Genomic DNA, 17,027 nt, shown 5'->3' on the forward strand with positions numbered 1-17,027 from the left:
AATCCAAACACCACCCATATAATTGGTTTTGTTTTTTATGTCTCTTAATTATCTTCTATTCTAGAAGAGCCTCCTCTCCTTGTTTTCCCCCTTTTTAAATGACATTTTTAAAAGTCTTTCAGAAGGTGGTTTTTTTTTGGATTTGTCTTGTTGCTATCCTGTGGTGTCACTTAACTTGTTCCTCTATCCTTTGTATTTCCCATGAACTGAAAGTTAGATCCAAAGGCTCATTTAGACTTAGGTTAAATTTCTGTCACCATCTCTGTTTCTCTCTCTCTGTCTCTCTCTCTATATCTCTCCTCCTGCCCCCTCTGCTTTTGGAAAGACTAGCTCCTAGGTGATACTGTGTACTTTATACTGCCTCGTGTCAGAATGCACACAATTTCTGCTCGTCTTGCTGTTAGCAGCACTAAGATTGGTCGATGAGGTCATGTGGGGACAACAACAGCAGGTTTCTCAAAGCCACTATCTGTGAGGACTCAAAAGACATTTTGCAAATACAAATGCTAAACCTCAGACCAGTTAGCAGAAAGAGAGAGAGAGAACATGTGTGTGAACACAGGGAAACCAGTGGCTGTCTTTCTTTCCTTCTCCGTCCCATTGCTGTCTTCCTTTTTTCCTTTCTTCCTCCCTTCTCCTTTCTCCCGGTCCTTTCTCTTCCCCTCTCTCCTCCTTCCCTTTCTCCCGCATATCCTTTACTCCTACTCCCCTCCCCGACTCCCCATGCATACCCCTGCCTTTCCTTCACCCCTGCCCCATGACCCTTTCCACCTTCTCCACTTTCCACCTCCCTTCCCCAACCCCTCAGATGATTGACGGCGAGGCCTTCCTTTTGCTGACACAGGCGGACATTGTGAAGATCATGAGCGTCAAGCTGGGCCCAGCCTTGAAGATCTATAACGCCATTCTCATGTTCAAAAACGCCGATGACACCTTAAAGTGACTGGCTCTGGGCTAGGCCCTCCTGCGGCCCCTGCTTGGCCTCCCTCCGCAGCTGATGCTTTCTTCCCAACCTGAGTTCCTCATTCCCTGACCCATCCCCATGCTCCACCTGTATCTGACCAGGGCTGGTCCTTCCTAGACGTTGCGTGGGAACTGAGGAGCCCTGGGGAGGGTGGGTGTCCAGCCCCAAGTCCTGGAGCTCATTCGCCAGGTGAGGTGAGGGTGTGACTTGTGGGGGCTTTACTCATGGAGTCAGTTGGACTGTGGCAGCCCCACGGCCCCAGCAGAATTTTATTTTATTACCAAAGGGTTGTCTTCTTAGCAGTTGAGGAGAGTCTAGTAGAGTAGCAGTCCTTCAGTCTGAGGCCCCTTTCCCTTTTTGGTGTCTCTGTGTACTTTTCTCTCCTTAGCTCCTTTCCTTCTGCCAAGAAGTGACCCTGCCACAAACGTATTACTCGTGGAGATACCTCCTCCCTTTCTGTCTGCTGGTTTTGCTGCCTTCATTCTGCTGCTCCATTTGCTGGGCCGTGCCCCCAGCCAGACCCCACCGGCTCTTCTCCCTGAGATATGTGAACCTTGGAAACATGTTTTCATAAGGTCCTTTGGAAGTCTTAGCTGCCTTTCTCTCTTTTGCCCAGAACTGGGAGATTCTGAGCCAAGATGCCTTCCTGAACTTGCCCAATTCTGGACCAGTTGGCATTTTAGTGTCCCACACCAAGTCCGAGTTCCAGCAAAATAAGGAGGTGGCTAGAGCCTATTTTATAGATGGCAGAGGTTGAGGTTCCACTGCTGTTCCCCATACACCCTTCCTGTGTTGAGTCTAGGGAGGACTAAGCCCAGTCTGGTCAGTAGCCTAGGTCAGGAGACCAGCATAGGGATTTGTTAGACAATCTTGGGTCTTTGGCCAGAGGGGCAGCTCCAGCAGGCATAGTGGTGCCCAAAGCTAGGAACAGTGTCCTTTCTGCAGCCTTGGACCTCAGCTAAGGTATTGCCCATGAGGTAATGGCACAGGCCTGCCAGGCCTTCTGCCATGAGAATGTAGCACACATCCCCATGACATCATTCGACCTGTCCATTAAATGTTTACCACTAGCTCTTGCAGTCTCACATCTTACAAAGATGACTTGAAGTTGGGAGTTAGGAAGGTGAACTCTTCTATCTGAATTCTCCAGATCCCTGAAGCCCTCCTTGCCGCTTTCCATCTGTCTTGCACTGCCAGCTGGGTCCCTGCTGGGGCTCTGGTACCTCCACTTCTCTGTCCACATAGGAACCCAGCTTCTACTGAGTCACTGCCAAACCTGCTTCCCAGCCTGGGTGGGAAGGGGAAGAGCTACTGGCAGGAGCCAGCCCCACATGGAGGCGAGGAGCCACTGCCAACTTTCTGTGCCCAGGTGCTGATATGGGCCTGCAGAGTGTGGGGCCGGTGCCTTCCCCCAGACCCCTTCTCTCGATCCTGAAGCGTGTGTGTGTATGTCACAGAAGTGTCTGACAGGGTGCAGATACGAGGCTCAGTGTTGGGAAAATGCCAAGGGCTATTATTAAAATATGAAGCTTTACTTTTCCCTTAGAAGTGGGAAACCCAGAGCTCTCTTGATTTCCTACCACAACTCATTAGGAGCCCCTCTCTCCCATGGGCTGGACAGCTTTTTGAGGAAGCCATTCAGCTCCCACATTGAGCTCCCACAGGGCTTCAGGTTTTCCTTCCCATTCAGCTGCTGAGAGGCAGCTCTGAGCACAGCCTTCCTGGGAGGAAGCTAGGCAAGCCCTGCCATGCAGTGAAGGTTGGGTCTACAAGGGTGACATTGGTATCCCCTTGGCCAAGAGTAAAGAGGAACAAGTCTAAGCTTTGCTTTTATCTTGGTTGTCTGGATGGTGGCAGAACTCATCAGCTCCTTGTCCTCAGTCTGTTCCTCTAAAAAATGAGAGATGTTCACTGACTTTATGCTGTGAGAAGGCAGCCAGTACTCACAGCTAGTGCTGTAGGACCTCACAGCTTCTAAGGAGAGGGGCTGGGAGGGCCTTTGCCATCGGATCTGCCAAGCACCTAATGCTTGCCTGTGGTAAAAGCAAGATGGACCAAGGGCCTTAGAGAAAAGGGCTCCCAGGCCTCTGAACTTTGAGGCCTCAGCACTTTCTGCACTATTGTCAAGCTCTTTGGAAAAAAAACAAATCATTAAAAAGTAGAAAGAAATCTGCCTCTTGTCTGCCCACTACCCCTTTATCCCCACTCTGTCCCCAAATGATATCATTGCACCTTGACCTGGGAGTGCAGAGAGGGGAGGGAGCTGGCAGAGATTCCTGGTGCCCTCTGCCCTCCTAGCAACAGGTGCCACTTACATTTTAGCCCCAGGCAGCCTCACCTAGCCACTGATCAGCCCAGGCCTAGGGCAGGTAGGACCTTTCTGTTTATTTTCTGAAGCAGAGAAAATGATCTCAGAGTTTGCAAATGAAGCCTTTTTTGCACTTTCATTCACATGCACTTTGGTGGGGTTACATTTTTGTACTTGCCTCTTGTGTGTGCACGTGTGTGTGTGTGTGTATTCTTTAAGAGAATCTTCTGGCTTAAGCTAAGGTGACTCTTGAGGGAGAAAAAGTTACAAACAAAATGTGTGATTTGTCAGTGTATGAAAACAACATAAATAAACTTGAACAACTGGTGATATGCAGCCAGCGTCTGTTTGTATTTTCATGATGAAACATCCAGAAAACACAAAATGATTATCAGCAGTGGCATTACTGAAGATACTAAAGTATTCTCTTTGTTGTTAGTTGAGGGGTCCTTGTAGTGTTTAAGGTAAGAAACAAAGGATAAGAATAAACGGGTATATCCAAATACATTGAAAGTGTAAACAGTGGGAACTCCCAAGGATCAGTGTGAAAAAGGGCCTGGTCCTTGACACTTGATAAATGATCAAGGGCAGAAATTTCAATGAAACCTCTAATTTTTAAAATATTAATAGTATCAGACCAGGCACAGTGGTTTAAGCCTGTAATTCTAGCCACTTTGGGAGGCCAAGCAGGGAGGATCACCTGAGGTCAGGAGTTCAAGCCCATCCTGGGTAACATAGCTAGATCCTGTCTATATAAAAAATAATAATTATTTTTAATGGTGGTGCGTGCCTATAGTCCCAGCTACTTAGGAGGCTGAGGTGGTAGGATCGCCTGAGCCCGGGAGTTCAAGGCTGCAGTGAGCTGTGATTGCACTACTGTGCTCTAGCCTGGTGCTCAAATAAAAAATGAAAACATCAGACTTTCAAATGGGGAAATGTCAACCTGAACAGTTTTTTTTTTTTTTCAAGGTGTGGTTTCACCATGTTGGTAAGGCTGGTCTTGAACTCCTGACCTCTGGTGATCCGCCCGCTTTGGCCTCCAAAGTGCTTGGATTACAGGCATGAGCCACCACGCCCGGCCCTGAACAGTTTTTTTTGGTTTTTTGTTTTTTTTTTTGAGACGGACTTTCGCTCTTGTTACCCAGACTGGAATGCAATGGTGCGATCTCGGCTCACCACAACCTCCACCTCCTGGGTTCAGGCAATTCTCCTGCCTCAGCCTCCTGAGTAGCTGGGATTACAGACACGCGCCACCATGCCCAGCTAATTTTTTGTATTTTTAGTAGAGACGGGGTTTCACCATGTTGACCAGGATGGTCTTGATCTCTTGACCTCGTGATCCACCTGCCTCGGCCTCCCAAAGTGCTGGGATTACAGGCGTGAGCCACCGCGCCCGGCCCCCTGAACAGTTTTTTAACAGATTTTGTTAAGCTTCTCAGAGACTGCGAGCAAGTGGGAAAGTGGCACCTTTCCTACCTTAAAGTGTTTGAGTATCAAACACTTGTCAGTATCCATAATTCCTTTGCCCTACTGCTGTTCCAGATCACTTGACTAGCAGCTCCACCATGGAGCTGTCCAAGAGTGCATCTTCTCCACACCACAACTGGGAACTTAACCTGACTGAGACTAGTGCCATGATAGATAGACTGATGGTCCCTGGCTTCAATGTGAACTCAACCCTCAGGGCTACCCAGGAAGCACCTGGGGTTTGGGAGCTTTAGCTCTGACTTCCCTTTTCATGCTTCTCAATCCTCCTACCCCATTGTCTTCTCCATTGTCTGGACAGATAATCCTCACCATCCATGTCACAGAGAAAGTGGAAGTCATCGGAAGAAACACCTTCGCCTTCCTGCCATCTCATCTGCATGTCTCCTCCCACCCACATTCATCCACTTTCTTTCCTATTACAGTGGAAGACTTGATACTTCCACTTGTCAGAAGCTAATCTTCTACCAGCCCTGCCTGCAATAAAAGGAAAAGAAACAAGAGAGGGCTTTTGGACATTTAAAATGGGATTGCAGACATAAAAATTCAATGCAAGGGTCAAAAGATAAAGTTGAAGACATTTCCCAGAAGGTAGAATAAAAAGAAAAAGGCCAGGCACGGTGACTCATGCCTGTAATCCCAGCACTTTGGGATCATGAGGTTAGGAGTTTGAGACCAGCCTGGGTGACAGAGCAAGACTCTGCCTCAAAAAAAAAAAAGAAAGAAAGAAATGGAAAGAAGAAAATATCAGAGGACTAGTTGGAGGCCCCATATATGATTAATAGAAATTCTAATAGAACCGGGAAAACAAATTTTGTCAATCAAAAACAAACTTAAGAAAGGATTTCTATACTGAAAACAACAAAACATTGCTGAAAGAAATTTAAGAACACCTAACTAAATGGAAAGAGATCTGTGTTCATGGGTAGGAAGACTTAATGTTGTTAAGATATTAATATTACCCAAAGAGATGTATAGTCAATACAATCCCTATCAGAATCCCAGTTGATTGTTTTTTCTTGCAGAAATGGAAAGGCAGATCCTTAAATTCCAATGGAATTGCATGGGACCTCAGCCCCATCTTGATAAAGTATAACAAAGTTGGAGAACGAACCAATTTCTTTCTTCATTTTCTTTTTTTTTTTTTGAGACGGAGTTTTGGTCTTGTTTCCCAGCCTGGAGTGCAATGGTGCAAACTTGGCTCACTGCTTCCCGGGTTCAAGCGATTCTTCTGCCTCAGCCTCCAGAGTAGCTGGGTTTACAGGCACCTGCCACCACGCCTAGCTAATTTTTGTATTTTTAGTAGAAACGGTTTTGCCATGTTGGCCAGGCTGGTCTCGAACTCCTGACCTCAGGTGATCCTTCTATCTTGGCCTCCCAAAGTGCTAGAATTATAGGTGTGAGCCACCACACCCAGCCAGAACAAACCCATTTTCAAAACTCAGTGCAAAGTCATAGTAATCAAAACAGTGTGTACTGGCATAAGGACAAATAGACCAATAGGATAGAATTGCAAGTCTAGAAATAAATCTATACATTTATAACCAATTGTTTTTCAATAAGAATGCCAAATCCATTAAATGGGGAAAAACAGTTTCTCCAACAAAGAGTCTGGGGCAACTGGATTTCTATGTGCAAAAGAATGAATTTGGATACCCAGCTCACCCCATATTCAAGAATTAACTCAAAATGGATTGATGACCTAAATATAAGAACTAAAACTATATGCAGAGAGGTACCTTGCAAGGAAAGAAAAAAGAGAAATTTAAAAAAAAAAAAGAACTAAAACTATAAAATATAAAACCCTGAGAAGAAAACAGAGAGTTGTATCTTTATGACCTTGCAATCGGCAATGAATTCTTAGCTATGACATCAAAACACAAGCAACAAAAGAAAAGTAAATGGAACTTCATCAAAATTAATACTTTTGCGCATCAAAGGACATTATCAAGAATGTGCAAAGCACCTACAGAATGGGAGAAGACATTTGCGAATTTTGTAAGGGTTTGATATCTTAAAATACATAAAGAACTCCTAAAACTGAACAACAAAAAGCCCAGTTAAAAGGGGCAAACCACTTGAACAGATATTTGTCCAGAAAAAGATATGCAAGTGGCCAGCGAAGCCATGAAAAGTTGCTCAGCATCATTAGGCCTTAGGGAAATGCAAATTAAAGCCACAGTGAGATATCTATCTATCTATTTATTTATTTATTTTGAGTCAAAATCTTGCTTCGTTGCCCAGGCTAGAGTGCAGTGGTGCAATCTCAGCTCACCGCAACCTCTGCCTCCCACGTTCAAACATTCTCCTGCCTCAGCCTCCTGAGTAGATGGAACTACAGGCATGCATCACTGTGCCTGGCTGATTTTTTGTATTTTCAGTAGAGACAGGATTTCACTATGTTGGCCAGGCTGGTCTTGAACACCTGACCTCAGGTGATCCATCCTCCTCAGCCTCCCAAAGTGCTGGTATTACAGGTGTGAGCCACCATACCTGGCCCAAATACCACTTTATACTCATGATAATTATCTTTTTTTTTGAGAGAGAGAGAGTCTCACCCTGTTACCAGGCTGGAGTGCAGTGGCGCAATTTTGGCTCACTGTAACCTCCACCTCCCAGGTTCAGGCGATTTTCCTGCCTCAGCCTCCCGAGTAGCTGGGACTACAGGCATGTGCCACCACGTCTAGCTAATTTTTGTATTTTTAGTAGAGACCATTTCACCATGTTGGCCAGAATGGTCTTGATCTTTTGACCCCGTGATCCACCTGCCTCAGCCTCCCAAAATGCTAAGATTACAGATGTGAGCCACCACGCCCGGCCAGATGGTTATAATTTTTTTTTTTTTAATGAAAGTAAAGGGCCAGGCGCGGCGGCTCATGCCTGTAATCCCAGCACTTTGGGAGGCCGAGGCGGGTGGATCACGAGGTCAAGAGATTGAGACTATCCTGGTCAACATAGTGAAACCCCGTCTCTACTAAAAATACAAAAATTAGCTGGGTATGGTGGCGTGTGCCTGTAATCCCAGCTACTCAGGAGGCTGAGGCAGGAGAATTGCCTGAACCTGGGAGGCGGAGGTTGTGGTGAGCCAAGATCGTGCCACTGTACTCCAGCCTGGGTAACAAGAGCAAAACTCCATCTCAAAAAAAAAAAAAAAAAGAAGAAGAAAGAAAGTAAAATGGTGATGTTGTGGAGAAATTGGAACCCCTTTATATTACTAGTGGAGATGTAAAATGGTGTTTGGCGTTCAAAGCATGATGTAGGCTGAAAAGGAGTTTAGCAGTTCCTTAAAAAGTTAAGCATAGAATTGTCATACGACTCAGCAATTCCACTCCTAGGTATAGACCCAAAAGATCTGAAAACAGATGCTTATATGCCATTGCTCATTGCAGCATTATTCACAGCAGCCGAAAGGTGGAAACAACCATGTCATCATCAATAGAAAACAAAATGTGGTCTATCCATTCTGTGCAATCTGAATTCCATCAAAAACAATAAAGTTCTGATACTTGCTACACCTGATGAACCTTGAAAACATACTAAGTTGGGGGCCGGGCACGGTGGCTCATGCCTGTAATCCCAGCACTTTGGGAGGCCGAGGCAGGTGGATCACGAGGTCAAGACATCCAGACCATCCTGGTCAACATGGTGAAACCCCGTCTCTACTAAAAATACAAAAAATTAGCTGGGCATGTTGGCACATGCCTGTAACCCCAGCTACTCAGGAGGCTGAGACAGGAGAATTGCCTGAACCCAGGAAGCGGAGGTTGCGGTGAGCTGAGATCGCGCCATTGCACTCCAGCCTGGGTAACAAGAGCGAAACACCGTCTCAAAAAAAAAAAGAGGAAGATGTAGGATCTAAGAAGCAGAACACCAAGGAAAGAGACGAAGGGGATTTCCAGGCCAGGTGCGGTGGCTCAAGCCTGTATTCCCAGCACTTTGGGAGGCCGAGGTGGGTGGATCACTTGAGGCAAGGGATTTGAGACCAGCCTAGCCAACATTGCAAAACGCGTCTCTACTAAAAATACAAAAAAAATTAACCGAGTGTGGTGGCATATGCCTGTAATCCCAGCTACTTGGGAGGCTGAAGCAGAAGAATCATTTGAAACCAGGAGTCGGAAGCTGCAGTGAGCCAAGGTTGTGCTGCTGCACTCCAGCCTGGGTGACAGAGAGACTCTTGTTTCAAATGAAAAAAAAAGTGGGAGTGGGGGGTGGGTTTCCAGAGTGATGGGAAAGGAAAGGTCAGTTTCATCTCTGGACAGCTGTCTAGGTGAGAGCAGGAGGATGAAAGGCTACACGAGAAATGGAAAAAAACAAACAAACTGAAACTGATATATTAATGTATCAAGAGGATATTTTAGGTCTATCAGAGAGTTATATACATATAATTATATATAATTCTCTAATAATTATATATATTGAATATGTTCAGTTTCTAAAACCATCAAATGAAGCAACCATAAATTCAAGAAAACTCGAAGTATGTGTTTGGATGGGGGTAATCTTAAGTATTCGTGTTCCATAGGAAGAAAGAAACCACTTGAAAATGTTTTGAGCTGAGAGATGAAAGAATAGAAGTATAAGCATACTATTTAGATGCGTGGAGGTAAATACCAATGAAAGTAGCTTAAAAAAGTGAGGGATGGGGCAAAGAACTTATCTTTTTTATTATTTGATTTTGCATTTTGTGCAATTATCACTCTCTAAAAATGTTTCCAAAAGCAAACTGGGGCCCACATCTGCCCTATGGATGAGCTCTGTGCCCAAGGGTCTTTCTCCCAGCCCACGTGGGTAACAGATTTTTCTCTAGTGGCCCTGTGTCTGTTATTCCCTTTGCCTATGGGTGAATTAGCAGGTGGGGGTTGGGTGGGAATAGGGCTGGAGCCAGACTAAGGACAGAAAAGTGGGCTGAGGAATGTCAGAGCGAAGGGAATATTTCTGGAGGTAGATTTCCATTGGTTCAGTCTCTTGCTTTTCCCTTATACCTGAGAACATGGCTTTGACCTTCATACCCAAACAACAAAATCCACCCAGGAAGGGTTGGAGGGGAAAGAAAGAAGAGAGGAAGATGGGAATATCTGCAGTGGCCCATCTGCACATATATGCATGAGTGACCTTGGCTGTTTCTTGTGGTATCATTGAGGGGGAAGGGCAAGTTCAGCACTGCTCTAGCCATGTTGGTTGGCACAACTTGGTACAGTAATTTGGTAGACAGTTCAGAATTAACCGAGCACTCCCCCTTAGAGGAGTTTACCTGTCAGAATACTATCAGAAGGCCACAGGATATTAAAGCCAAGATGTTCTCTGCAGCCTTGTTGGAAATATTGTGAAACTGCTAACAGCCTAAATGTCCCTCAGAAGAAACTTGAATAGGGAATAGAGGTAGTGAAAACCCCATGCTATGAAGTGTGGTGCAGCTGCTTAAAAGATGTATAAAAGGCCAGGTGCAGTGGCTCACACCTATAATCCCAGCACTTTGGGAGGCTAAGATGGGTAGATCACGAGGTCAAGAGATCAAGACCATTCTGGTCAACATGGTGAAACCCCGTCTCTACTAAAAATATAAAAATTAGCTGGGCATGGTGGCACACGCCTGTAGTCCGAGCCACTCAGGAGGCTGAGGCAGGAGAATTGCTTGAACCCAGGAGGTGGAGGTTGCAGTGAGCCGAGATTGTGCCATTGCACTCCAGCCTGGGTAACAAGAGCAAAACTCTGTCTCAAAAAAAAAAAAAAAAAAAAGATGTATACAAGAAAAAAAGTGAATTACTGATGGCCCACTTTCTGGAGAAAAAAATGGGTGCAGTTACATAGATTAAGACATAGACAAAAGTCTGCAAGGATTGTCACCCTTTAGTTAACAGCAGGTACCTCTGGAAATGAGACTGAACATGGGATGGAGGGAAAACTTTCCCTTTTTATTTGAAATTCTTCTGATAAGTGGGAATTTTTTGATACACTTTATGCAATCAATACCATTACGTGGGATGTTTGGGGGGTTTTTAACCAGCTCTGGGAGAGCCAGGGAGAGGGAGCTTGGTGGCGAAGCAGCAGCAGGAGCTCTGGAAAGGGGCAGAACCTTGTGTGCTGCGCTGATTTGCTCTATGCGCTTAGACCAGCTGCTTCCCCTATCTGGACCAGGGCCAGAGAGTGCTGCCATGTGTGTGTGGAGGTGGGGTGTGTGACCATGCAGGGCTCCTCCAGAGCACAGCAGAGCAGCCAGTGTTTGAGGCACTAGCATTACTGGAAAGTTGTTGACATTTTAATGAAAGGCAATGGAGGAAGCAGTGTGAGTCAGCCTGCTGAGGAGGGGTCACGGGGCAGTTTTCCTTACCTGTACAGGGGTCCAGGCCCTGCCTGTGCTTTGAGTTAGAACCCAGGGCCTGGGAAGCTTTGGGACAACCATGAGAAAACCTTCCCTTTTCTCCAGGGTGAACTAAGCTCTGGTTCCTGAGCCTCAAATCTCGGAAGGGCAGAGTGGGGCATAGGTTTCAACTCAGCTGTGATTCTCCCAGGGTGGTGCCAGGGCAGTGCTAGGGCGGGTAAGCCCTGGGTGGCAGTCTTTGGCTCAACACAAGAGAGTGCCAGAGGCTGGCCCAGCCCCGGAAGTTTCCATGAAAGGGCTGAGCACAGAGGCTGGTGGCCCCCATTAGGGAAGGGGTGAAGGAGAGGGTTGTGTGAGACCAGCCTTTCAGTTGCCACTTCACCAGATTCCAAGCAAAAGAGAAGACGACTCAGTGGAGGGAATGGGGAAGGCTGTGTAGGAGTCAGCATTTAATCTGGACCTTGAGAGTGTGCGGCAGTCCCAGTGTTGAAAGGGACTTCGGAGACCCACCCTCCAGCAGTACACACCATCCATCACCAAATCACATGAGGCTCAGGGAGCTGAAGTTAGTTGCCCATGGTCACATAATTTAAGTTGTGCTTTTAAAAATGCAGAAAGTCCCCCAGCCAGGGCCTGTCCAGGAGCCAGTGGGTGCAGCCAGCTTGGTAATTCAGTCCAGTGGTTAATTAGTAACTTGAAGGCCCCAAAGCCGGCTTCAGGCAGGCAGGGCTGGGAGGTTGAACTTGAGCCAGTTTGGGAACCAGGAGAGAGTGGGTGACAGGTCGCTCCCGACTGGGAAGGTTGCTGGGCAAGTCAGGATTGTGCCTCCTCTCAGAAGGACAATGTAGAGAGAGAAGAGGGCAGAGCCGTGCATGGGGCTGCTCCCCAGGACCTGAGCTGGAACCTGGAGTTTTCAGGTGAGAGGTTCACCTGTGATAAGGATACCTGCTTGCTGGCATGTTGGTCTCCAAATTGACTATTATCTAGCTAACATCCTTCCTAGTATCTTTTTTACTTTCTTTCCTTTCTTCCTTCCCAACTTCTTTCCCCTCTCCCTCCTTTCTTTCCTTCCTTCCCTCCCAACTAACTCTCTGCTTTTTCAGCTGCCTAATTTTCTTCCGCCTTAACTAACCAACTTACATTTTCAGTTCCTTTCGACTAACTTCATTTTTTCCTTTTCTAGCTTTCTAATGTCTTCCTGAAATTCCAGGCCATGGGCTCTGCAGTCTGATGGCCTGGGTTCAAATCCTGATTATATCATTTATTAACTGTCTTGATCATGTCACGTCCCTCTCCTTGCCTCGGTTTTATCCTCCTTAACACAGGGATGATGATAGTTCCTAACCCATGAGGTTGCGGGAACAAAATAATATCAAGCTGGCACTTGAACTGGGCAGGTGTGTAAATGAACAAGTTACAGTGAAGACAGAGACAGCAGCAGGTGCATGGGATCCGGGGGAGGGCTGCCTTCTAGGAAGGGCAATGAGAACAGATGAAAAGGTGAGCTGGAAAGACCAGGTTTGTTAGGGAATGTTCCAAGGAGAGAGAACTATGTGACACTGCCACCCCTCACCCCATTTGTCAGGGCCAGGGAGCTGTAAGCAGGTCCATGTAACAATGGGACAGAGGGAGGCAAGTCTGGGCTATGACATGCAAGGAAAGTGATAGGCTTGAGGACACGTGAAGGGGCTCGAGTGGGAGTTCATGGAGTCTGAAGAGTCAGGAGATTATACTGATGTCCAGCTTCTGCCCAGAAAATTAGAACATTATGGTGCAAGAGAGAAGAACTGAGGGCTCCTTAGGCATGGGGGTCACAGTCAAGGTGATGGGGAGGATGTGATGGGCCATGGGCATGCCAGAGTTGCCACCAGGTTCCCACCGGGAACTTAGTACTTGAGTATTAACTCAACAGCAATATCTTGAGAAGGTTTACACAATAGTAGAAAGATAAAAGTTAAAATAATCTGCGTGTGGTCGGGCATAGTGATTCACGCCTGTAATCCAAGCATTTTGGAGGCCAAGGTGGGCGGATCACCTGAGGTCAAGAGTTCAAGTCCAGCCTGACCAATATGGTGAAACCCTGTCTTTAAAAAAAGAAAAATAAAAATCCTGTGGGCACAGTGCCTCATGCCTATAATCCTAACAATTTGGGAGGCCAAGGTGGACTGATCACCTGAGGTCAGGAGTTTGAGACTAGCCTGGCCAACATGGTAAAACCTCATATCTACTAAAAATACAAAAATTAACCGGTGTCGTGTCATGTGCCTATAATCCCAGTTACTCGGAAGGCTGAGACAAGAGAATTGCTTGAACCCTGGAGGCAGAGGTTGCAGTGAGCCGAGATCCAGCCACTGCACTCCAGCCTGGGCAACAGAGCAAGTCTCTGTCTCAAAAAAAAAAAAAAGTTAAAATAACCTAAGCACCCTCTTTGACCTTGGGTCATGCCCCTCCAGTCTTTTTTCGGCGGCTGTATTCACAAACGTGTATTCGCATACATATCTTTTGTTTTTCTTTTACAAAATTGATGGTACCTACTATTTTGTGAAGCTTGCCTTTTTGCTTGATATTATATCACATATATGTTCCTGTTTTGGGTTATAGTTTTTGGTTGTGTAATTTTCCATTTTATACGTGTACCAAATTTTATCAATTCATTTATTGATTCATTAGTCAAATATGTACTGAGCACCTACTATATTCCAGGCCCTGTGCCCAGTGCTGAGGATTCAACAGTTGAACAAAGTCTCTGCCCTCCTGGAGCTGATGTTCTACGTTGAGTTAGAAAGTAAAAACCAATGGTTACATGCTAAGGTGTCAGTGCTACAAAGTAAACTATAAAGCAGAGTGTATAGGGAATGAGGAGGACTGGTATCAGAGTGACTAACCATCCTGGTTGGCCCAGGACTATAGCACTGAAACCCATCAGTCCCAGTCAAATCAGGATGACCCATCACCTGTAATCAGTACAAGCCCCTCCAAGAGGTGATGTTTAAGCAGAAACCTCTATGATGTTAGTGGAAAACGGCCATGCAGACACCTGGGGAAGAGCGTCATAGGCAGAGGGAAAAATAAGTGCAAGGGGCTGGAGGCCAGAGAGCGCTTTGTGTGTTTGAGGGGCAGCAAGAGAAAGCAGAGAGGCTGAGGGCAGTCAGGAAGGAGGGCAGTGGAGGCCAAGGAGGAGATGGAAACAGCAAGATAGCAGCCAAGTCATATGGATCTTGTAAACCTTGGTAGAGGCTTTGGATTTTAATTCCAGGTGTGATGGGAAGCCACTGGAGTTTTTGAGCAACTAAGGCACATGATCTGATTTACATTTTAAGACTCACCCCGGCTTTCCATGGAGAAAGATTGTTGTGGGTAAATGGAGTGGGCGGGTAAATGTCATGGGTAAAGGGAGTCAGTGGAGAAGCTGTTGCAATTATCCATGCGTGTGACGATGGGGCTCAGGCAGGGTGGCTGCAGCAATGATGGTGAGCAGCAGTGGTTTCTGGATAGATTTTGAATGGGATTTCATGACGAAGTGGAGGTAGAGTGCGGGTGCAAGGTTTCTAGAGTGAATCAAAGTTGCTGGCTTGAACTTTTGAGTATGTGGTAGGGCCATTATTGAGGCTGAAGACTGAGGGAAGAGCAGGGGCAGAGTGGAAGGAATGTGAATCAAGACCTATGTAAGTCCAGAGTTCAGGAGGGAATCAGAACTAGGCTGGGCATGGTGGCTCATGCCTGTAATCCCAGCACTTTGGGAGGCCAAGGCAGGCAGATCACTTGAAGTCAGGAGTTTGAGACCAGTCTGGCCAACATAGTGAAACCTCATCTCTACTTAAAAGAATTCAGAGATTTGCTAGACATGGTGGTGGGCGCCTGTAGTCCCAGCTACTCAGGAAGCTGAGGCAGGAGAATCACTTGAACCCAGAAGGCAGAGGTGGCAATGAGTTAAGATAGTGCCACTGCACTCCAGCCTGGGCGACAGAGAAAGACTCTCTCAAAAAAAAAAAAAAAAAAGGAAAAGAAAGAGAATCAGAACTAGAGAGAGAGATTTGGGAACTGACAAGTATAATTGGTTAAACCATTAAAATGGTAGCAATCAACTAAGGAACAAGTACATCTAGAAGAGGCCCAAAGACTAAGCCCTGGGATAGGCCTGTGTTCAAGGATCAAAAGAGGAGGAAAATCCAGCACAAGAGATGAAGGAAGAGCAGTCAGTGAGCTAGAAGGAAAACCAAGAGTTCCTGAGCCAAATGGGGAACATGAGAGCATCAAATCCTTCAGAGAAGTTGAGTAAGATGAGGAGGAACTCATCACGGGCTTTGGCACATAGAGGTCACTGGTCCACGGTTTCATGGAAGTGTTGGGATGAGAGCCTGTTTGGAACAGGCTCAAAAGAGGACAGGAAGAGGAGTGGAGACAAGGAGTCCAGACAACTCTTTCAAGGAGTTTAACCAAAAAGGGGTACAAAGAAATGGGATAGTGTCTGGACACAGTGTATGGTCAAGAGAGGGAGCTCTTGTAGCCGGCAAGTGTTCTGAAGTGCCCTGTGCTGGGACACTTAGGTGTCACTGTCAGCACAATTATTTTGCTGTTATAAATAATGCTGCTGATTGAAGGCCACATAAGGATCTTGTTTCTGAAAAGAAATGTCCTTGCTCTGAGTATGTGTTTTGTCAACACGACATCCTGCTGCTCATGAATTGGTTCCACATTTCTGTTTTGTTCAAAGATGGAAGGCCTTGATATCGTGCACTCGGGTTTTCTCCAGTCAACACTTTCAGATCCTCTGCATTTCGGAGCCCACAGAGAACTCCTGAGGCCACTGGCCCCAGTTCCCTCCCTGACCAACTTTCTAGGCTCTAGTGCCATATGTCCCTCCCCTGTAGTATACTGTAGCCACACAGAAAGTTTGAGAAGGGCAGGGCCTATGGGCCCATCGACGCCTTCATTCCCCAGAACATCTGCCCACCCCTTGAGCTCCTAGGGAGAGGAAGGGACCCTGTGAGTACCTAATGACCGCCCCAGGCAGTGAGGCCTCCGTGAGCCATGGTACTCTCTGCAACGGTTTCTCACACAGTAGGAGAGCCACACAGGCCCACTGGGCCTGCCCTGAGGACTGGGCTGGAGCCCTTGAGGAGCCTGCAGGGAAAAGCCCAAAAGACTAGGTGCTCAGCAAAGACCAAGACAGGCCAGACTGAGCCAGACACCCAGGCTCCAGGTTCCTTCCTCTGAAACACATGCAGGTTTTTGGTAGGCAGAGGGCTCTCAGCTGCCATGGCTGACGTCTGTGGAAGCACCTTTTCAGTTCCAGATGGTCTACACAGGGATCATATACACAGGCCCCCTACATGTGTGTGTGCACGCACACACACAGAGCAAATTTGTTGATATACACCAATATGAACACAAACACACAATGACTTACCTATAAACACAAATTAATAGACGCCCATACTGGTCTGAACACACACCTTCAGACATCCACATACAGACTCACACTCCACTGACATGTACTACACAGAGACACACTGAAACACATCCATATGCACACCAAACACATGATACACACAGTCACAGATGCACAGACACAGGCTGACATAAATGTACAAATATGGTCACACTGACACATACATGAGGTCATCTATGCAGACTCATACAGACACAAATGCCTGAAACACAGAGCCACAGACAGACACACACAAAAGCATTCTATGCACAAAACACTTGCACAGCACACACCCTGACCCACACAGTCTAACAAGCCCCAGGGGTCTCCAGGGCTCTCCTGGGTCTATTACCCACTCCTACCCCTCTCCCCTCCAGGGTGAGATGGTGTCCCCAGGGAAGAGAAGTCTCCAGTCCCATCTTAAGCTCTGCTGGATCCCACATGACATCAACCAGCCCCCTCGCTGCTGCTGCCGGGAGCTGTGAGCTCTGTGCTGGGGCGCGGCCGGCACCGGGCGCAG

At 46.7% G+C, this 17,027-nt stretch overlaps 1 protein-coding gene across 8 annotated transcripts in view; it reads left to right on the top strand.

Moving 5' to 3' along the window:
- The window catches only part of L3MBTL1 (L3MBTL histone methyl-lysine binding protein 1), a 56,862-nt gene extending 39,841 nt beyond the window's left edge, over window positions 1–17,021 (top strand). For 4 of the 8 annotated variants that reach the window (XM_054255382.2, XM_078371710.1, XM_008995954.5 and 1 more), the window contains one exon: window positions 809–3,608. In XM_054255382.2, the coding sequence (XP_054111357.2) occupies window positions 809–943 (135 nt within the window). In that variant the 3' untranslated portion in view covers window positions 944–3,608. Of the gene's footprint in view, window positions 1–808; window positions 3,609–16,884 lie in introns of those variants that run through there. The other 4 variants (XM_054255384.2, XM_078371711.1, XM_035298642.3 and 1 more) reach the window with 2 other exon arrangements.
- The last annotated feature ends 6 nt before the right edge of the window (window positions 17,022–17,027 follow it).

Source organism: Callithrix jacchus, chromosome 5 (assembly GCF_049354715.1).
Source record: "Callithrix jacchus isolate 240 chromosome 5, calJac240_pri, whole genome shotgun sequence".
Taxonomy (NCBI): domain Eukaryota; kingdom Metazoa; phylum Chordata; class Mammalia; order Primates; family Cebidae; genus Callithrix; species Callithrix jacchus.